Source organism: Pithys albifrons, chromosome 4, assembly GCF_047495875.1.
Source record: "Pithys albifrons albifrons isolate INPA30051 chromosome 4, PitAlb_v1, whole genome shotgun sequence".
Lineage (NCBI taxonomy): Eukaryota > Metazoa > Chordata > Aves > Passeriformes > Thamnophilidae > Pithys > Pithys albifrons.
The window spans coordinates 9,958,568-9,981,463 of record NC_092461.1 but is presented as its reverse complement, the minus strand read 5'-3'; the positions used below and the strand labels follow the sequence as shown (position 1 = coordinate 9,981,463).

The following is a 22,896-nucleotide window of genomic DNA, read 5'->3' as shown; positions in this document are numbered from 1 at the left end:
GACAACTGGATTCACAGTGACAGCAGGTTTAAACCTGAGTAAGTAGTACTTTTTCATCTTATCAGGGTGGTCAACTGAATGGCAGGGCTGAGCTGTATCCATGTGCTGTATTTAGAGGAGAAAGATAAGAAGGACTGGGGCCGGAGGAACTACACCTCTTTTGGTCTGTCCAGCCTCCTCCCCTCCAGAATATGACATGGACATGGCACTGCATACCCTTGACATGTACCAGCAATAGTCTCACTTTTAAAAATTTATTTATTAAAAAAATCCCCAAAACAAAACAAACAAGCAAACAAAAAAACCCCAAACATCTTCTTGCAATTGTAACTTCTCGTAACTTCTGATCTCTCTTAAAACTAGCAATCACAGAGCCTGCACAGCTGAGAGGTCATTATTACTAGTTTATATATCATACCAGAAAAAGTATTTTCCATCAGGTTATATAATACACACATTTTTCAAACAGAAAATCCGAGCATTTTAAATCTTACTTTCATAGTGCATGTTCTCTATTGTATTCCGATAGTTTTTTCCCTCTCCCCAGGAGAAAACCCAGGAATATTTACCACCTACCTCTTACCATGCAGTTACTGTAAGTGGGGGTACACCTACTTTCATGTTACAGAGATTTTCAGTGTAATTGAAGCTGCCCATTAAAACTAACCGGATTTGGAAGATGTTTCCTGGTTAGTCTGACAGTAATAGTGAAAGAAGGCAAAGAAGCACAAGGTCTCCAGGCCACTGCCTCTCCTTCAGCCTTCTCTTGACCATTTACATCTGCAAGAACAAGAGATTCATTGATCTCTCAACCTCCATGCCCCTTGAAAAAAATAAGAAAAACAACCAAAAACCCAGCACTTTCTGACAATGACAAGTTACTTCCTAGCAGAAACTCTCAACCCCATTTGGTGGCAAAGACTCACTCCCTATTTATAAAACAACCAAAAACTATGTGGAACATGTCAGGATAACAAATAAATCACACATGGAAGAAGGAGGAAAAGAGCTCAGAAGAAAACCAGGAACTAGAAGCAGGGGCAGTACTCCCATGAGTGAGACTTAGTCATGCTCTTGGCTGCTTGGCATGAGAACCTAGATGCAATCTCACCATGTCTGACACCATGACAACACAGGTTGTACACAGGTTGTTTTCCATCTGGAAAGGGGAAAAAGTGTGATACACAGACACCTTTATTTCACACCAGTTGCTGTGTTCACCCATCTCCTCATATGGTATTTACAATGTACATAGAGATTTTCACTGCCCACATGAACAAAGTAATCCCGACTGTTTAACTCATCCTCTCAGGCCAAGAGCTGAACACAGAGCAAGCACAAACAGAGGTACTGAGTTATGTTGGAGCAACTCAAAAAGATACAACCAGATACCAAGAAGTGCTGCGGAATTGTTGGTGCTCTCAGCATCTGTTACATCCTATCACTTGCCAGCAGTTACATTTCTGCTGCACATTCAACAGCATCAAGTCCACATACATCACTCCTGGAACAGGATTCAATTTAGTACCACCTCAGGAGGGCTGTGTATACCCTGTTCAGGCAAATACCCAACTACAACCCTCCAGAGGGCTCTGCTGCTCCATGGAAGTATGATGGCTTGCTCAGGTATATTCCAGCTGCATTGTCCAATACTGAATATACACAGCAGCAGCTCCAGGGATTAAATTCTTCCTTTATGTTTTCTGATGAGACCAAAACACTTCATTGTCTTCCCTATTGCTCAAAGCATCCCAAAAGCACATTCAAATTTCAGGTTTGCTTCCCCTAAGACTGAGATATGCCAGTTCCCCAGTATTGCATCTTTTGTAGCATGTGACTCTTCATAAAAATGGCTTTGTAGATGAGGAGGTATTTTAAATAATTTCATAAATATTGAAATAACGCCCATCTGATGGCTGCTTCCAAGAGTGTATCCCATGAGACTGCTCCAGCAACTCAGGAAAGATTTGAGACTTCATGCAAAAGGCCTCAGGTTGGAAGATGACCAAGATTCCAAAAGATTCAGGCAAGTGCTGGAATAAAATACTGAAGTGAAACATCCTCATGGAGCAAGATGAAGTGGACCATTCTTTTACTTACAATATCTGTAAAAGAGAAAAAAAATTAAAACACAAACCCAGCTTAGGGCAGGAAAAATATTTACAATTTCTACAGAATGCCACCATAAGAATACAATGCTTCTGCCACTTCTCACAGAAGGATGACAACACATACTCAGGTCCTTGAGGGTCTAGGAAGCATTAACAGTCTATGAAAGCTGATGCCAAAAAACAAAAATGTAATGTACAGGTTTATAATGCTGTGAAATTCCTTGTGAAATTCTTAGCATCTGCACTAAACCATAATACACAGATGTTCTCAGGAAAAGCACAAAGAGTTATTAAAATAGGATATAAACCCCTGCACAGGCTTCTGCTAGAAAGGACGTATTGTTTCTATGGTGAGAATGACCAGTTGTATAAAAAGCATTTTGGGATTAGAATCAATGTAAGAAGGCATCCAAAGGGGAAAAAACACAACAAAAACCATGACAGTAAATTCCAGTTTCTCTGCAAGAAACTGAAGACTTTGAGACTTTCAAAAAATAATATCCCAAAATAATAATAAAAACTAATAACAACTTCAAAACAAAGACAACAAGAAGACAGCCATGATTAGTCAGTCTGATTATTCAATTTGATAGAAGGGCTTGACTTATTTTACTTTCTTCTTCCCCAAGTGCCTAAGGCCTGAAGCTTACTGTCTAAAAATATAGGTATTAAAACTTCTTCAGTACAATAAAAATAGTCGAGTTTCAAACAGACAAAACAGAAGATTTGCTGCTCTGCTGAGACTACAAGTATGGCAAACACCCCTCCCTGGAGACCACAAACAGAGGTGTTGAACTTACTGCACAAGGCTTTTGTAGGATTGACCTGCTGTCCAGCAAGCAGCTGCTGCAGCCTCTTGATGTCTATGCGCGCCTCAGCCATACTCTCCAGGTCTCTGCCTTGAGCAGAGCTTTGACATCCATCCTCTGATGCTAAATGCATAACAACACATTACACAGTCAAAAGATTACGAGGAGTTTCTACACCTATAGGGACACAACTGAAGCGCTGCAACTAAAATGGCTTGTTTTGCAGAAACAGTAGTACAAGGAAAATCAAGTCCAGTTTCCCTACAAAGCTGTCAAGAATATTGGAAGAGCTTCCCCACCCCCCAAAACATGAAACAGCTATTGGCTACTTTTTATTTTAAATTTAATTTGAAGACTTTAAAGTACCTGGTGCTACTTTCTAAAGATTAAAAAGTAAGTACTGTTATTAGCAACACACTTAAGTAATGAGATTAGACAAACACAAGAGGTAGCAAAGAGAGAAACTTACCCCAGGGAGGATTTCCCAGGTCTGTAAAATGTGTTGTTACAGATACTAAATCAGTTTCTATTTTCAAGTTCATTTCTCCACTCAAGTTTGCTTCAATCACCTGTAATACAATCAATCTCAATTTTAGGCAACCCACCTTCACATTGCAGAATTACAGAATACAGTTCAGTTTTGTTCAAACACAAGCTTCCAGAAGCACTTGAGTGCAGACCAACTGTACTTTCCAAACATGGTTTGAACATTCAAATGTTCAGCTACAAAATGCATTTCTCATCATTCCTCTATGAATTATCTCAGACCAAACTCTCAGGATTAAGAAAAGAAAGATAATTGCTCTCCAGTACTTTTAGAACAATTTTTGGCTTTGGGAAATTCATGTGCTGAGGAAAAGGCTTTAGAAATGAGAGACTGAAACTGAAGAAATGCATTTCCATTCAGCTTCTCAACACACAAGCAGGCACCAACAGAGTCTGTATGACACACACATAAAATGGGATGCACCAAAAGCCGACATGCAGTTACAGTGCTGCTTTACAGAACTTAAACAGACAACCACTGCATCAGATCAGTAACTCCAAGAAGGACTCTGAACTGCTAGAAATCCTGAAAGAGTACTGGAAGCTTTCAAATTCCAGCCTGACCAAGTGCCCAACCAAAAGGAGACTATATATGACATTACACAAATTCCAAGCAGATCAGAGGATTCCTAAGCACTTCATTTCTGTGATTAGAAGAACTCTCAGTGATTGTAAAAAAGACTCGTCACAACCAGAATCTCCTATAGAATGGATGCCAAGCTCCCAAACAATGGCCAAGTACTATCTGAAATTGCTTCTAAGCCCATTTTGCAGCACTGATCTTGAGCAGTTTTATTACCAGGATGCATCTAGCAAAAACAATAAATTGTGATACTTGATGGTTTTGTTCTTTAATAACATGAAAGCAAGGCACTTAGTAAAGTGGGTATGCCCAGTGTTGATACACTACCTCTTCTGAGTGCTGCTGAACACCAAAATTCAAGCCCAGTGTGAGAAAAGATCCTCAGCTCCAGAAACAAAGCACTGTGCTTAATTTTGTGTAAGCATTTCCACTGAGGACATGGGAGAAAAAGATCAAAAATTAAGCCCCTCCAAAGACTGGCAAAGGGAAAGAGTTTCAAGTGTATTTGCAGGATGATTGCCACTTGCAAAACTGCCAGAAACCCACGGTAATCTCTCAACTCTTCCAAGTCTTGGAAAACTGAAACTGTCTCAATTTCAGGATTCTGAGTTAACAGAAAATGTCCTGTTTATCAAAACTGGTATGAATAGCACCAAATCCACACTACTTCAAAGCTCTATACTTACTTTCATGTCAGTCAATTCTGGTGAATGTGACTGCAAACAACTAAATAAAAACCACAAAGCCCTTTCCTGTCTAACTGCAAAGGGTTTCTTTCAATGGGAGGCACAGCAGCACTCCAGAAATCCAGGGCAGACTGGAAACCCACCATGTCAGAGTCTAAAGCACAGTCTGACATCCAGGAGCTATTAGCAGAATATCCTTTAAATCCTATCTCAAGTTTACATAAAGTTCATTTACACAGACATCTAACACAAGACTCACATAACAGATATTTCTTTAATGGAATCACCTGGAAAGTCTCCAGTTACCTTCCTGAAGGACTGTAAATTCTTACCAGCTATAAAGAGTGGCCTGTAGCAACACAATGCCATGCTCTTTCAAGGATTCAGTACAAAGAGCAGGACTTTCTGGGAAGCTTAGGACAAGCTCTCCAATGTAAATCCTGGAATAAAACCCATCATTCTCTTGAACCTTTTTACAGAGTCTTCAGGTGCCTCAATTTCAACGTCTGTCTCAACCCAAAATAAGATATAACGTGGTGGCACCAGTTTAGGAAACAGTGAAACATCGTTTCCCTGATGAAGTAAGATCTGTAGCACACATGCTTGAAGTGCCTTAACTTACAATGAAATTGCTGAGCTTCTTCATTCTTTCCACAACACTCTTCATTGTTTTCAGCACTGGTAGGTAAATACTGACCTAGGAAGACATAAGAGCTCCATTTGCACAAATATTTCATGTGTGATTGGGATGTGACACATTTATTTCTCCTTTCAATTCTACCTTAGTTTGGACTGAGCTATCCATGGCTTGCAGAGTGCACAATACTTATCTGAAATCAGCAAATGCCTCAGGACAGAGGAATTCTTTCCCATTATACCAACAGGCAATTGCACTCCAGCAATTGCTCCAGACATAATTCCAAGTCCATGTTCAAAACACACACAGGTTTTTGCAGGTCAGATTCTCACATGAACCTACACCTGTGTAATGTTAATAACTATAGCCAAAAAGGAAAGAACAAGATTCCCATGATGCTGCAACCATTTCTGCAACTGCAGCAGTGTAAACCTGAAATAACAGAACAAAATTTTCCAGGTTTCTGCTGAGCTGTGTGTCTTCAAACTTTAAACACTCTTAGGTAGAGGTAACAGACATCCACAAGCTCAAAGAGGAGCACATTTGCACAAAGACCTTGCCTTGCAACTCTGCTGAAAGTCAAAAAAGATATGGAGATGATATCTAAAAATCTAAAAGGAGGATACACATGTATCTCTAACTCTGCCATGAATTTCAGAAAGAACAGATTATTTGGGCCATCTGGCACCTAAACAGCTGAAACAGCCTAAACCTGTGTGGTTTAGAGGTGCTCCAGTCTAAAGACATGCAAGTCCTTTGCTCCTCCCTTCCTCCACCCTGAATATCACAGAAACTCACCCTGTTTTCACAGCTTCTGGACTCTCTTGTCAAGACAGAAGCCACATTCCATCCCTCTACAAATCTACAGCCTCCAGCCTTCCCTCTTTCTTTTCAACTCCTTTCCAAACCCCACCAGTACACTCTGTAGCCACAGCATTCCAGTTGCAACCTCCCCTTCCCATAGGGAATGTAAAAACAGAGGCTTACATCAAAGTCTGGCACAATGGGCTCTCTGAAGTCACTCCACAGTCTTCTGGGAATAACCCCCACAGGAATATCATGTGTCACAATCCTACTGCTGCTTGATAAGGATGGCTTGGGGGAAAGAGAGGAAGCTCTTGCAGTTAAAAACAGGACTTGAATTCCAAATTTAAAGTTTTCAGACCCGCTATGGGTAATATCTACATGTCCCAAATACTCAGTTCCAGCTTTCCCAAGGTTCCTGTCAGTATGTTCCTAAGTGGACTTGCCCTTTTGAATGAGGAAAAGTTTCTGAGGTATCAGTCATTAGTAGATATATAAACTATCCTTAGAGCTGAAGAGGTGAATCATAACAACAACAACAAAAAATCAGAAGACAGCAGTTTGAAATGCAATGTCAGGAAAATCAAATGCCAAACACAGAGCTAAACACTACACTGAAATTTTCTTCACCAATGGCTTCAATAAAAAGGCAACAATCCACAGAAGATAAAGGGAATTAAGGAACCAAAAAAGTAGACATTAGAAAAAGTTGTATAACTCCTTCTCCTTGCCTTTTGGAAAATACAAAGCTGGCTCTGTGTGCTACAAACCATGATGGCAAGGAAGGTTAATGAAATGGAAAACAGCACAATTTTTCTTTAGTTTTCTAGAATTACACTAAATTACTACCATCTTAATTTTTACGAACTTTTCCTTAATGATGAACATAAAACCATGGTTGCACTTACAAGCTCCACAGCAACTCTGAGACAGGGACAGTGTTTATTCGTCAACTTGATCTTGACTGCCTTGGCACTCTGAGCAGTTTTTAATGCTCTCGACAGATTCTCAGGCACCAACTCCAAATAGATTTCATTGTGCTCTGCAGCTACTCCTTCCATCTGATATTCATCGAAGAAATTCCCCTACAATTTTTGAAAGTTAGAAAATTAAATAAAGCAAATGAGAGGGGCAAGTTTTAACTCTCGGATCTTAAACTTAGAACTGCATGTTTAGCCTGGAGAAGAGGAGGCTCAGAGGTGACCTCAGCACTGTCTAGAACTACCTGAAGGGAAGTTCTGGCCAGGTGGGGGTTGGTCTCTTCCCCCAGGCACTCAGCAATAGGACAAGGGGGCACGGGCTCAAGCTCTGCCAGGGGAAATTGAAGTTGGAGATCAGAAAAAAATTCTTTCCAGAAAGAGTAATCAGGCATTGGAGTGGCTTGCCCAGAGAGCTGGTGAATTCCCCATTCCTGAAGGTTTTTAAACTGAGATTGGACGTGGCATTGAGTGCCATGATCTGGTAAAGGGACTGGAGTTGGACCAAGGGTTGGACTGGATGATCTTGGAGGTCTTTTCCAACCCAATCCATTCTATGACAACAGGAAACTTTCCCCTGCCTGACATCACCTGCAGAAATCACAACAGGCTGCCTAAGGATGAAGGCTCATTGCTCCAGGCTAAACCTATTAATTTCCTCCCCTAATAAAACTATAAAGCAGTGAGTTACCTTCCTGTTTTCAGAGTGGGGCAGGCCCACGTGGGCCAGCACACACTGAAGCTTTTACCCTGCAGTGGCAGTGAAGGTAAAGGGGATAAACACCTGAGTGACCGGAGAGGACTTGAGAGACCTGGCACATCTCAGGTGAGGGCCACAACACACGCCTCAAACACAAACCCAGCGGCACGCCCTGCTTTTCACCAGCACCCCTTCCCCGGGCTCACCTGGCACAGCTCACACCACATGCTGACGCCTCCATTCGCCACTTTGTCGCAGAGGATGAAATACAGCTTGTTGACAGTCAGGCGCAGCGCGCAGGTCTTGGCTAACTTGGCGATTGTGTTAACTACGCCTGCCGGAGGGAGGGGGAGGTTACAGAGGTGACTGTGAGGCAGGGGAGAAGCCTTCAGGCTGCAAAATCGCAGCTGTGGATGCCGCGGAACCTCGGGAGCCGCGGGCCGAAGGGAAGCCGGGCCGGGAAGGACCGCCGGGCCGCGGCCTGCGCCGGCTTCCCCTTCCCTTTCCCTCCCTTCCCTGCGCCCGGCAAGCCTGCCCAGGGCTCTGCCGCCCCTCCGCCTCCCCTCGCCTACTCACGGCTGAAGTGGTTAAGGCAGGCGACGTCCACGATCTTGGCCCGGAATCGCATGGCGGAGCGGCCACCCCGCTGCTGCCGCCGCCGCTGGGGGCAGAGCCGGAGCAGAGCCGGGGCGGGCCCGGGGCGGGCCCAGCTCCTCCCGCCGCGCTGAAACCGCACCCCGGAGCCAAACCTGCCGCCCTTCCCCGCCGCGTGACTGAGTTCGTAGGTATCGGCCCCAGCCCCGATCATAGAATCACAGAACAACAGAATCGATTGGGTTGGAAAAGACCTCCGAGATCATCAAGTCCAACCCTTGGTCCAACTCCAGTCCCTTTAGCAGATCATACTCAGTGCTACGTCCAATCTCAGTTTAAAAACCTCCAGGGATGGGGAATTCACCCCCTCTCTGGACAAGCCATTCCAACGCCTGATTACTCTTTCTGGAAAGAATTTTTTTCTGATCTCCAGTTTAAATTTCCCTGGCAGAGCTTGAGCCCGTACCCCCTTGTCCTACTGCTGAGTGCTTGGGAGAAGAGACCAACCCCCACCTGGCCAGAACTTCCCTTCAGGTAGTTCTAGACAGTGCTGAGGTCACCTCTGAGCCTCCTCTTCTTCAGGCTAAACAACCCCAGCTCCCTCAGCCTCTCCCCACAGGACTTGTGCCCCAGTCCCTTCACCAGCCTGGTTGCTCTTCTCACGGAGGATTTGCAGGCACAGCAGCCCGCGGGGCGCACACGGAGCGGCGGCGAGGGAGGAAAGCAGCGAGCAGTGTAATAACAGAGAGGATTCCTGCCAACAGATTCCTGGCGGCCTTCCCGCTTCCCCATTGTTAGCCAGGCCACCGAGCGGGACCTGAGGGAAAGGCATTCCCTGGCAGACGTTTGCCCGGGGTCACAGCTCAGTGCATGGGGTGCACTTGCAGTGATTCTGTAAGTTTTCCCCTAACCTTAACACTAATACTAATCCTGTCCCCTATTCCTCAGCCAAACCTGATGCTTCTAACCCTAAACTCTTACCCAAGTTCAAACCATAGAAGAGAATCATAGAATCAAAGGAAGAATTGAGTTTAAAGGGCCTTTCTAAGCTCATCTAATAGCCTCATGCAGCACTACAGGCTGGGCACACAGTGGCTGGAGAGCAGCCAGGTGGAAAGAGACCTGGGGGAACTAATTGACAGGAAGCTCAACATGAGCCAACAGTGTGCCCAGGTGGCCAAGAAGGTCAGTGGCATCCTGGCCTGGATCAAGAATATCGTGGTCAGCAGGACTAGGGCAGTGATCCTTCCCCTGTACTCTGCGTTGGTGAGGCCACACCTTGAGTATTGTGTTCAGTTCTGGGCCCCTCAGTTCAGGAAAGATATTGAGGGGCTGGAGCAGTTCCAGAGAAGAGTAACGAGGCTGGTGAAGGGACTGGAGCACAAGTCCTATGAGGAAAGGCTGAAGGAGCTGGGGTTATTTAGCCTGGAGAAGAGGAGGCTCAGGGGAGACCTTCTCACACTCTACAACTCCCTGAAAAGATGTTGTAGGCAGGTGGGGATTGGTCTCCTCTCTCAGGCAACCATCAGTAGAACAAGAGGGCATGGGCTCACGCTCTGCCAGGGGAAGTTTAGGTTGGATATCAGGAAGAAGTTCTTTACTGAGAGAGTGGTCAGGCATTGGAATGGCCTGCCCAGGGAGGTGGTGGATTCTCCGGCCCTGGAGGTTTTTAAGATGAGACGACATGGCACTGAGGGCCATGATCTAGCAATCAAAGTGAGGTTGGATTAAGGGTTGGACTTGATGATCTCAGAGGTCTCTTCCAACCCAACTGATTCTATGATTCTATGATTCTAACTCAAGCTCCCCTGCCATGCAGGGACACCTTTCATCAGACAAGGTTGCTCATCCCACCTGACCTTGAAAACTTCCAGTCATGGGGCATCCACAGCTTCTCTGGGCAACCCATTCCAGTGTCTTACCACCCTTACCATTAATGCTGTCTTCCTTGTATCCAATCTAAATCTACTCTCTTTCAGTTTAAAACCATTACCCCTTGATGTGTCACTACAGGTATAAGCAGTCTCTCCCTCTTTCTTTTATGATGAAAGGCTGCTATAAGGTCTCCCCAGAGCCTTCTCTTCTCCATTTTGAACCCCAACTCTCTTAACCCTTCCTCTCAGGAGAGGTGCTCCAGCCCTCTGATCATGTTCATGGCCCTCCTCCAGACCTGCTCTAACAGGTCCATGTCTTCCTTGTGCTGACAACCCCAAGGCTGGATGCAGCATTCCAGGTGGGGTATCACCAGATCAAAGTGCAAGAATCACCTCCCTTGACCTGCTGACCACGCTTTTGATGTAGCACAGGATGTGAATGGCTTTCTGGGCTGCAAGCACACATAGCCCACTCCTATCTAATTTGTGACCCACCAGTAGCCCTGAGTCATCCACAGGGCTGCACTGAATCCATTCATCCTCCAGTCTGTATTGATACTGGAGACTGCCAGCACCCTTGCAGGACCTTGTACTTTTCCTTACTGAACTTCATAAGGCTCACTCCTGCAGCCTATGAAGGTCCCAGTGGATGGCATCCCTTCCCTCCTGAGAGTCAGTTGCACAACTCATCTTGGTGTAATCTGCACTTAATACCTTCATCAATAACACAGGCAGTGACATTAAGTACTATTAGTACAGTCCCTGTGAGATACTTCTTATTACTGGTTGCCTCTTAGACATTGAGCCTTTGACTAACTCTTTGAATGTGATCAACTAGCCCGTTCCTTATTAATCTACCAGTCCATCTGTTAAACCCATTTCTCTCCAATTAAGCAACAAGATGTTGTGGGGGCCATATCAAAGGCCTCACAGAAGCCAAGGTAGATGACAGCTGTAGTTCTTCTCCATGGATGCATGGTTTGTCCTTGGTGAAGCCTTGTTGGCTGTCTCTAATCACCGCCCTGTATTCTGTGTTTCAACATGTCTCCCAGGAAGAACTTACTCCAGGATTTGACCAGCCAAATCCAGCTCTGCCTGTCCCTTAGCTTTCCTGATCCTATCCCTGTGCATCCAGGCAGCATCCCTGTATTCTCCCCAGGATACATGTCCCTGGTTCCACTGTTTGTGCATTTTCTTCTTACACTTTTATTTTGGCTGGAGGTCCTTTTATAGCTGTGCTGGTCTTGGGAATTGAAAGCTCTTTTAAGGAAAACATCCTTAGAAAGTTCTTCTCTTCTGATCTGTCTGTGACCTGGATTAAGAATTATCCTCGACACTCTCAATTTAATGCACTTTCATTTTCTACAAGCTTTTTTTCCTTAAAAGCTGAGAAAACTCTCTCACGTATTTCTAGGCCACCTGAAAAGGGCTGTATTTCTAAGTTTTCTCACCTCAACCTCCCTTCTCATTCCTTTCCAGCTGAAGTTTGGAAGTTGCAGTTTGACCTCTTCCAGCACAAAGGGCTGTTTGTTATGCACTGACTCCTTAGCTATGTCAGGCTTTGACCATAGTGGATATTTCCAGAACTAAAGCTAAAACAGATGAGGTGATAATCACTTGACAAATTTACAATTTGCAACCAGCACAGGGCAGGACAGTCCTGAAATCATGCACTGCCAAGTCAATACAAAATCTGTGTCCTTTAATTGTCATGGCAAAAAACATATTTACAAGAGTGCACAGGCTGGGGCTACAGCAGGTCTAGTAAAATTACTGTTCTTGAAGCAGAATGAAATAGATCCTTGCACAAAAAATATCCTATTGCTTTTCTATGTTGTGTGAAAATAGTTTAAATGGTACTGACAGGTGGCAGATAATGGGGTGTATGTGCATTTGTGTGTGAATTTCTGAAACTGAACTTCTGGACTGGGCACAAATCCACTACAATGAGAACCTGCATTAGCAAATCTCACCCCATCACTTGGTTACAATCACAGAGTGAAAATAGAAGTTTTCAATGGTTTCTTTAAGCTACTTCTCAAGCCCTCAAAACATACCAGAAAATTCTGGAGAGATGCAATAAACCCTCTTTCCAGTGGCCAGAACTGCAGAGTTCTGGGCAATCCATTCAGTGAAACCTCATCAGATAATTGCCTCCTGCCCCCCCCAAGTAGTATCTATATAAGCTGGAAACAACAGTTAATTCTGTGTTTTTTAAAAGGATCAACAAAACCACAATGGTGTTTGTCTCTTTTTATTACGAAAGGTACAAAAACAGAGTCTAGTGAAGCTACCATTAGAAACATGAACTTTTTTGAACCAGCTCTCTATTTACATACACAAAATTCCCCAAGTGGAACAATATCAAATGTGAGACACATTAGAATATACCATATATACAAATTAAGAGATTTAATATCTCTGTTACTCTATATATGATCGCTACATGAAAAGTCCATTCTTACTTGGTTTGCACAAGTATTTTAAGTTAAGTTTATGAGATTACCCAAGCAAAATAAAGCAGAATCTGGACAAAGTTCTGCTATCTGAATGGTTAGTTTATAAATAGAGTACGAATTAATAGAGCCAGGTTTCCAAGTCAGGCTGAATCTTCTGTTGTGTCAAGAAGCCCACACTCCAAAGTCATGGAAGTAAAAGAATGAAAACTATTCCTGCTTTTTACTGACATCAAACCAGAAATATTTCGGGAACTGAAGATGCATTGCTTTTCAGATCACTCAAAAGCAAGTATTCAGATCACAGGAAAAGTATTTTGAATTATTTTTTAAAAACTTTTCCCTCAAACGTAAAAGCCAAATCAAATACTTGAGCTTGCTTTGCATGGTCAGACATCCTGTTTAAAACATGAAATACAAGAAGACACACCACTTTGTATTGTTTTCAACTGGAACCAACTACTGCTTAGTTGGTAAGGCACTTCTTCCTTTAGGTCAGTCCACTCCCCTAGACTTTAGTTTAGCTCCATTTCACACAGAGAAGTGACTTCAGCTATGCCACTTATGACAGCAGAAGGGATGCTGTTGAGAACTGTTGCTCTCCAAGCACTGATGGCCTCAACAATACCGTCTGGATTGCTTGAACCCAAGTCACACAGTGAATATATGGCTGCCAGCTGCACACCCCAGGGAACACCTGCAAAGAGTTACCACAAAGCAGCTTAGAGAAACTTGATATGCAAGAATGGTTTTGGGGATCCTGAATCTAAAGAAACTATTAGTTCAAGAACTGGAAATAAAACACATCAACAATTGTGATACCTAAAACCAGAATGCAGCAAGATGACAACCCACACACCAATCCTGTAACATCTCATTTTATACTAGCACTTTACAGTTCTCTCAATTCAGCAAGTTTTCAGCATTCAAAGGGCATAAAAGAGTTGAGCATTTAGTGATTCTACTCTAGTTAAGAGTGATCAGACTTATGAAAACAGTCAGCTTTACACTGAGTCTGAAACAGATACAAACATATACCACTCACTTGGGAAGAACTTGAGATTGCAAGGAAGAGAAACTGTATAGGTGGTTTAAAACACCTCCCTAACATCAACCAACACTTCACTGCAAAATGTACTCAACATCCAGAATAACTCAACAATGTAGATCTCTGCTGTCCTAAGTGCCTTGCTTTGTCTCAGTCAAGAATTTGGGATGTGTTTCTCCCATACAACAGCCTCTTGCATGAACTGCTCAGGTTAAAAATTAGCCATTACTGCTCAATTTAAGATCCCCCTTTAAGTTCTCTCATGCAGCTGATAGACTCTTACATGAAACAGTCTAATTCCAAGGTGGCTAAAACCATCTCAGAATTGTTCTCTGTCTCAAACAGAAGGTCAACTGTTACATTCAGAAGGTAATACTGTTAACTTTGGAAAAGAAAGAGACTCCAACTGAAAACTGTTTGACCTATTATTCCCTAACATAAACTGCAAAAGCACATGGTTTTGGCATGTGTGTCTCAATTTGTGTTATCTTCTGGCACTGGCAAAACTTCACATTGCAGATATTACACTAAAGTTCCTCAAAATAAGCATTACCTTCCTCTTTTGCATGCTGTACAAACAGTCCAATTACAGAACTAATGTTCTTCACTGCAGCAAGATAACCTTCCTTCAAACCTATTTGGCCCAATCGACCTGAAAGAAAGAAAGGATTACTGTGTACCTGATTATTTAGACAGTCAACTTTCTGTCTTTTAGACTTCCTGATTATCTATTGAAGTACCAACAGAAAATACAAATTTCCATTACAAAAAATAGTCATTCCTCTTACCATGTTGCCTTGGGAACAACAGTTATCCTATTCCTTTTGTAACTAAAGCCCCCAAGGCATTTTTCATCAGATTGATCCAACTCCCACAGGTTTGCAGTTTTAGAATGTAAAACTCAGAAAGAATGCAATTTTTTGTTTAACAAACAATATTACATAGCTTACATACAGAAAATATTTACTGAAACTCAAACTATACCTATTTACCTTGAATGCCACCTAGATCACAATTAAATTAATCTAACTTAAAACTATTATGGTATTACGTTGCATATAAAACCTCACTTTTACACACTTTGCAATAAACCACATGGCATGAAGCTGTGTCAGAGGAGGGTTAGGTTAGCTATTAGAAAAAGCTTTTTCCCCCAGAGGGTGATTGGGCACTGAACAGGCTCCCCAGGGCAGTGGTCACAGCACCAAGACTGTCAGAGCTCAAGAGGCATTTCAACAATGCTCAGGCACATGGTGATTCCTGGGGCTGCCCTGTGCTGAGTGAGGAGCTGGACTTTGATGATCCTAGTGGATCCCTTCCAGCTCAGGATTCCTATAGTTCTATATCTATATTCTATAACTAGAGATAATTTCATTTTAAATATATAAAACATGTTGGTATTTGTTATTTTGAATCCGAGTCCCATCTCTCAAGACTTAAGTACCTGATTCCAGAGGCTGATGAACAAAAAATATTTGTATAAAGATGCAATGAAATGCAAACATACTTCAGCTCACTTTCCAGGCAGTCTGACATTTTCAAAAGACATACTTACACAAAGCAGAAGTTCAACCAAGAATTTGGATTGCTTACCAATTAGCCTGAGTGTCAGTGCTATAACACTATCACGAATGGGTTGAGCAGTTTCATGCCCCTTTCTCTTCTTTACCCACTTATCCATGGAAGGCCAAAGCACTTTGCTGTGAAAGGCAAAGGAATTTGAAAATTTGATACTGCATGAAGGGATGGTACAATATTCATACAATAATGAAGGAAAATGGTTCTTTTGTTTACTTCTTTACTTTGTTTATTTCTACAGCTCCACTTACATCCTTAGCTGACCTTCTAGGGAAACTCATAACATTCCAAGCATCCACAAATCTGAGTAATGTAAAGAAGGTTTTAAACCCAAACAATCAAAGATAACTTTCAGGAGGAAAATAACTTTTATAAAAGATCATGATGATTATAATGTAAAAGCAAATAATTTACAATCAATTATTATGTTATGTCATAGATAAAGAAATGTCCACTAGGTTATGTAACCTCTACACAGAAAATCAGGGCTGTCAGATCAGTGTGAGTGTAAAAATGAAGTATTTCAAAGCAGGTTAAGTATGGCAGCAGTCCCTGTACTGGATTATAAGTTCAAAGAAAATTCAAGACATTGAATCTAGATATTATGATTTTAGAATTAAATTTAGACTGAAATCAGGACAGTACACTAATGAGTATAGTTACATTTCACTTCCAGCACTGAAGGAGTTGGTATCTACGTATGAGAAGTTCCACCCTCATTTTTTCCTGATGGGGGGAGGGGGAATTCAACAATTCAGTTTGGAGGAAGACAATAATTTTGCTTCACTGACAGGCAATTACTCTCGAAACCTTCTGCAGTCATCCACACAAAGCTATTTTGAAAGCAATTCTTTCCTAGAATGGTTCAAACTGGGTTCATTTCTTGGGACAGTACCAAATCCTACATTTCCTCATCAATCATTCATTCTATCTTAAAATAAGGCAGACAAACACAGTAGTCTAGGTCTTACCAGGTTAAAACACCCTAATTACTACATATCTATCCAATATTTTATTATATTAAAAGCTCAGTCATAGTGAACTTGGGGGGAAAAAATCATCACCAACCCCAAAACAAACCCCAGAAAAACCACACAGGAACACACTTGAAGGAACTGTTTGCCACAATACCTTATAACATTGTCATGTGTCCAATCCCACTTCAGGTGAGAGCAGAGGAGATCAACAGCAAATATGTACTGCCAAGCATCTTCACTCAGGTCTTCTCCATAGTGCTCACTCAGTTGAAATTCTACTTTGGTACATGACTGCATTTCTAAAAGCAGGTTTGAGACCGTAATTCCAGCATCTAAAGAAGAACTCTGCAAGTTTAGAAGGTAATTATCTTAATGCAGGAAAGGTTACCAGCCCAGAACCAAACTCTTTACATATATTTGATACTGACTGTACACAGCATCTTACACTTTTGGTTTGAATTAACACAAACAAATAGAGTACATAAACCAAAACCTTCAAGTACTTGGTATTTTTCCTGATGCTTTTATTGAAAGGAGAGTTTGGAAAAAAACCCAAAACTCAAATGGCAAAACCCACAAATGTCACACCCACTTTATCTCCTACAGTTTGGCGATTTTTGTTTCTCTCAATGCAGCATTAAGGTCAGAAGAGTATTTTTCCAATGCAAGCAGATTAGACTAACACTGGTCCCTTTCTAAATAATGTTAATATTTGTTACTGTTTATCCTTCATTAGGGGCTAATTTCCAAGCAAGTACTGTCAACAGTTGACATGGTAATAACTGAAAACATGCCATATGAAACAATTCTGCTAATTAAATAGCTAGGGGAAGAAGGAAATTTAAAAACAAACATCCTTTGAATGTCTGAAGTATTAAGAAAAAAAGCCTAGGCTTATCACATCAACAGAGTGGGTTGCTTGGCAGATGTCTGTACCAAAGCTCATACAATTGGCAAGTTCTGCCATGGTGTAATTCACTAAAATGTTGATCAAGAAATAAATACCCATTCGACATGAGTTTTACTTTCCTATGTAGAATAATCTTCTCTTAACAGACTGTTGATCACAATCTACTTGAAATTTTTCCCTGTAATTCCACTTAAGTAAAAAAAAAAGCTGACAGGTAGGAGGATGTCATCTGCTACCATCAATACAGAACTTTCTAAGGTCCTTCTCCCCAGCTGCAACAGCTCTCATTTCAGAGATCCATAAATAAAGTAGGCAATGTGAGTGCACAGAATTAGTATTTCCAAGAACATTTACTAAGACATACTTAAGTGCATCTCTATTGGCATGAAATTTAAAGCTGTAACTCAGCAGAATGAAGAATGCAAATGCTTTACTAAACAGGGACTGCAGTACAGCATAACTGAACACCAGAGCTTAATGCTACATCACAACTGTGATTTAATAATAAAAAAACCCCAGATACAAATCCCTGCTCTGTTAACTCACTCCACTATAAACCTGCACTAAAGCAGGAGGTTTATGGGGGCTGTAATTCCAGGGATACCATATTAAATTCCGGACTCATTTCAGATGTTTAAAGAAAAAAAAAAAGTTTTCATAAAATAAGGGCTATGATGAGAGCAGTAAGGCGAGCTGCAGCCCTCAGGGCAGTTGTGGAGCTGCATGTAGGGAATAGCTGAGCTGTTGTCATGATTTAGGAATGGTATTCTCCAATTTAGTGCTCCCAGGGAAACCATGCACCAGTGAGGTAAGAAATGAACAGGAACAACAACAATACTAAGGACAGAGGGTAGAAGAAAGAGGTGAATGATTCACACAGAAACAACAATACCCAACTGCTGCCCCCACCATGTTATGCCAACCTAGAAGGGAGCCCTTCTCCCTGGCAGGGAATCCCCACACCCCAGTGGTGATGTGGGAGGGTACAGGATACAGAGCTCCGGGTCCCAGCCATGCCCCTTCCTGGCTACTGCAAAACTTAACCCTGTCCTGGCCAGCACCAGGATAACTGTGAATCAATATGACTTTGTTCACTTGGTATTTACAAAACTAGAGCACTTCCAGTGAGCAAGCCCAGCATTAATATGGGTTTTCCAAAAATACAGAGCCCTGACCTTCAAACACGTACACAATCTTGTTACACAAACTCCTTCTCCAGAATCAAAGCACCTCTGGCTTTCCATCTCTATGAAATAAATTTGCTCCTAATGATTTCAAGTGTGTCCAGTTTTTCCCTCTTCCCAGCATACCTTTCAGTATGGTAATTGTGCCTGTTGAAAACTGATAGAAATTAAATTATTTGCCCAAGGGTTCAAAGACTTGAAATCAAATCTCAAAAGCCTAAAGTCCTTAACATTGGTCACCCTTCTTCTGCCATCACTGGATTTGTATTGATCATGCCAACTACTTATGAAATTAACTGGCTGATTTTTTGGTGATAAATGGGTATTTACAGTGTACCTTGCAGAAAGATCATGAGTAAAAAGACACAAGGCACATCTTGAAATTAACTGTGATAAATTATTACCTATTACAGAGAGAACTATGAAAGACAGACAAAACCAGTATGTATTAAAAAGACCCAACAATACAAAAAAAAAATCTCAAAGAACATCAAGGTCACAGTTCCATAGATAGATGGAATTCCCCAGTCCAACAATACACTAGTTAAAGTTTAAAAACAATCTTTCCTTTAATGTTTGGTAGAGAGATTAGTATTTAACTCAAAAAACAAGAAAAGTATTGTATTCTAGTAGGGTCTGGACAACCAGGGGAAAAAGGCCTGAAGCAGCATTAGTTGTGCAACTGCACAGACTCCATGGGACATTCATACCCTTCATTAGAAGGAAGCTGCTTGATTTGGTGCAGTAGCAAAGCAACCAGTGCAGACAAAAGCTGATACTGACAGTGAAAGCAGAAATTACCTGTTCCCAGGTGAGATAAGCACTCAAACAGGGCAGCATCTCACTGCTTGCACTCTGCCTGACAACTAATTGCATAGCTTTGTTAATTACACCTTGGAAGACAAAAATGTCAGGCCACACATTTGTGATAAATAAAATCATTTTATCCGAGTCTGGAAAGTCTAAGGAAAAAAAGAAATAACAAGGTAAGATGTTAACATTTAAAAACAACAAAAAAAATATACATTCAGGCATTAAAAGCCAGTACAGTCTTCAGTCAGGTAACTAGGAAAGGAGGCATAGAAGTCACATCACAAGTGCAGCCCAAGGAAGGGGAGTCATACTAGCACATCTCAGCCCTGAGATTAAAGAACAGAAAATCATTAAAAAAAATCTGCATTAGGTACTGAAGTTTCAGTCTTACCCAGAAAAGGAAAGGAAAAAAGGGTGAATCTTTAATGTTTGCAAGAACCCACAGAAAGTAACAATATACTGCAAAACAAAAGACTTAATTATTATTTTAGACTAAGAAAAGATACCTGACAAGTAATAGTTTCTAACATGGTGCAGTATCACATCTATTAACATGAAAGAAGTAAAAGGAGAGTTGTAATGGACTCCACAAAGGAAAAAAATAGATAAGAAAACAGAAATTCCAAAAATAACCCAGGAAAAAAACAAACAAAAATATGACACCTCAAAAAAAAATTAAAAACAAATGAAATCACAAACCTTTTGAAGATAAAACAAGAAAAAAGACAGGAATGTTACATGAAAGATAATCACTAATTGAAACAATCACAAGTTCTTTTGCTCCTCAGTGCTCTCATATTTTATTTTAACTTGAAACACCGATATCAGTACACTATTGAGCCCTGCATGTTATTGGTACTTTTAAACTTAGTAAGATCTTGTCAAAATGAAGACAGATTCTTAACTTAGTACAGTGATAGTATGGATGTAATACCTTTGTTTCTGGGAACAAAAGGAAGCAGAGGAGAGGAAAGGAACCAAAATGGAAAAAAACCTTCTCAACCAAGTAAGACTTTGAATAATGGAAATAAAAAAACTTTAAGGAGGACATGTTGTAAAAATACACTAGTTTTGATCAAGGTATTGTCCAGGTCCTGACTCTATTTTGAGCCAATACATGTTTTTAAATCACACTTACTTTATGAATCAGTACTTACTCTGTTAAAATAAGAAAATACTAAAAAGCAAAAAGGACAGAAGTCCATTGTATCACACTATCATTTTGGAGATGGTGGGGCAAAAATGAAAGCACAGAGTAAGTATTTATAAGTAACATATTTCGCTGGCAAAATATGTAGACTACCAATGGCCCAGGTCACCACCAAACTCCAGCATGGATGTGAAGAACTGTGAGAAAAATTTCTTCTAGAACAGTCTATAACTTCTGCATTATAGAAAAAAGTTCTAAGGAAAACAACCACCTTCAGAGAATTTTTGTTTGTTTTCTCAAACAGAATAACTGTGGAACACTCCAGCAAAGCCACACAGCATATTTAAGATCCAAGAACAGGAAGCCAGACTATACCTTCTTTAAGGAGGCTGTAGCAGAAAAGGCGAGCTCGTTCCAAATCTCCCAGCTGTCGACAAATTCCTACATAGACTCGACAGAGAGCCTGACTGAAGTTGTAATTTGTGGCATTTTTCTGAGCCTTGAGTTTATTGAGAATAACATGAAGCAAGGACTCTGCTAAATGCTGTAAGACACAAAAAATATTGTTAGACTATTATATACTTAAGAATATTGATAGTACATTGTAGTACTGATAAGAATATTGTAGTAGTATGACAAATAAAAAGAATACTTAATTATTTGCAAAAATAGTGTTTGCATATATATGAGAATGTGATAAAGTAAATCAGAGGCAACAAGTGAAAGAAAAAGCAGTGGGGAACAACTTCTCAGGATAAACATACCTTAAACAGGTACAGAATAGGGCTGCTATTCTTTAAATGGAAATTGTTTAGTTACATGATTAAAAACAATCTTTCTCAAAAAAAGAGCAAGGAAAGGAACAATAACAGGTAGTGTGAATGAGAAGAGGTATAATGAGTGGTAGAGGAACCTCAGTCATAGAATCATAGAATTACAGAATCGATTGGGCTGGAAAAGATCTCCGAGATCATCAAGTCCAACCCTTGGTCCAACTCCCGTCCATTTACCAGATCATGGCACTCAGTGCCACATCCAAGCTCAGTTTAAAAATCTCCAGGGATGGGGAATCCACCACCTCTCTGGGCAGCCCATTCCAATGCCTGATTACTCTCTGTGTAAAGAATTTTTTTCTGATCTCCAACTTCAATTTCCCCTGGCAGAGCTTGAGCCCGTGCCCCCTTGTCCTATTGCTGAGTGCCTGGGAGAAGAGACCAACCCCTACCTGGCTAGAACTTCCCTTCAGGTAGTTCAAGACAGTGCTGAAGTCACCTCTGAGCCTCCTCCAGGCTAAACACCCCCAGCTCCCTCAGCCTCTCCCCAATATCCTAATCAAAGCAAATGTAACATCCTGATTTAGGGACTCTAGAGCTGCCACAGGAGGACAAACAGCCCATTTTCCAGGTGTGAGACTTCCTGGATTAGTGAACAGCACAGTCTCTCCCCAGGCCACCTTACATACTGCAGGAGGTGAGGATGAGATGTTGCTGCCTACAGTAACATGGGACACAACATGAGGTACAAGGAAAGAGAATACTGGGATTGTGCATGACTTCCTACAGGATGTTTAGAGCGAGAGCTAAAAGCAGGGAGTAGAATGAGAGGCTCAGGAGTCGGAGAAGACACAGCTCAGACTGGGTACCTGCAGACACCAGGTAGTCTGAGAGTTAGCTTTGTGAGGAACCAGAAAGTGCAACCAGCTACCTGAGTCTGAGAGTCAGACACATACCTGGACCAGCTACTGGAGGAATACGTGTGTGCTTCTGTCTGTATGTCTGTCAGAGCATGAGACGAGTGCGAAGAACAGCAGCCACCTGCTGCATACATTGAGTGCCTAATGTTAGCTATGCAGGAATCCACACTGTCTGTACATACACATAGGTACAGTCCACTCCTGCGCTTTCACTCTGATTAGTCAGAATAAGATTAGGTGTGTATCAGGTGCATGTATATCTATTATGAGTACATACTCAGCCTTGCTACTGGCTGGACTGGAAACACAAAGCTGCCACAGCCTTGCTTCTATAAAGTGATCACAGTTGGCCACTCCTAACAAAGATGACCTGAGACCCTGAGATTAGCTCAGTTGGTTAAAACTTGGTTGTAATAATGCCAAGGTCATGGGTTCAATCCCCTGGATGGGCCATTGACTTAAGAGTTCGACTTGATGATCCTTGTGGGTCCCTTCCAACTCAGAATAGTCTGTGATTCTGTGGCTCCTGTAGTGTGCCAGACAGAATTATAAAAATGAGAATGGTGATGAGTATAGAATTGAATATAGCCATCTTGGTAGCAACTTCTGAGGAAAACTTAATTATGTACAAAAACTGCAACAGGACAAAATCCTGCCGTGTATCAGTTGGTGAATTGCTGTGCTGTAGGCTACAAATTATTGGTGAGAAAGATGGCAACTGAAGGGAAATTTTTCAACACTGATGCTAGGCAAGTTCTGGGAAACA

General features: G+C 41.6%; 2 protein-coding genes across 3 annotated transcripts in view; both read right to left on the bottom strand.

Moving 5' to 3' along the window:
* Nucleotides 1-240: 240 nt before the first annotated feature.
* HUS1 (HUS1 checkpoint clamp component) lies at nt 241-8,526 on the bottom strand. The gene is made up of 8 exons (XM_071552984.1): nt 8,430-8,526; nt 8,060-8,187; nt 7,085-7,261; nt 6,360-6,467; nt 5,358-5,432; nt 3,390-3,489; nt 2,912-3,043; nt 241-2,105 (listed from the first exon to the last, which is right to left on the bottom strand). Exons 1-8 carry the CDS (start codon nt 8,479-8,481, stop codon nt 2,023-2,025), a joined length of 855 nt encoding a protein of 284 aa, XP_071409085.1. The 5' UTR covers nt 8,482-8,526; the 3' UTR covers nt 241-2,022.
* A 4,036-nt stretch (nt 8,527-12,562) lies between these two features.
* Nucleotides 12,563-22,896, bottom strand: part of ICE1 (interactor of little elongation complex ELL subunit 1) — a 35,438-nt gene continuing 25,104 nt past the window's right edge. For both annotated transcript variants that reach the window (XM_071553416.1, XM_071553417.1), the window contains 6 exons: nt 20,813-20,981; nt 19,276-19,436; nt 16,535-16,725; nt 15,419-15,525; nt 14,379-14,477; nt 12,563-13,474 (listed from right to left, as the gene is read on the bottom strand). In XM_071553416.1, coding sequence (XP_071409517.1) covers nt 13,293-13,474; nt 14,379-14,477; nt 15,419-15,525; nt 16,535-16,725; nt 19,276-19,436; nt 20,813-20,981 — 909 coding nt within the window. In that variant the 3' untranslated portion in view covers nt 12,563-13,292. The remainder of the gene's footprint in view (nt 13,475-14,378; nt 14,478-15,418; nt 15,526-16,534; nt 16,726-19,275; nt 19,437-20,812; nt 20,982-22,896) is intronic.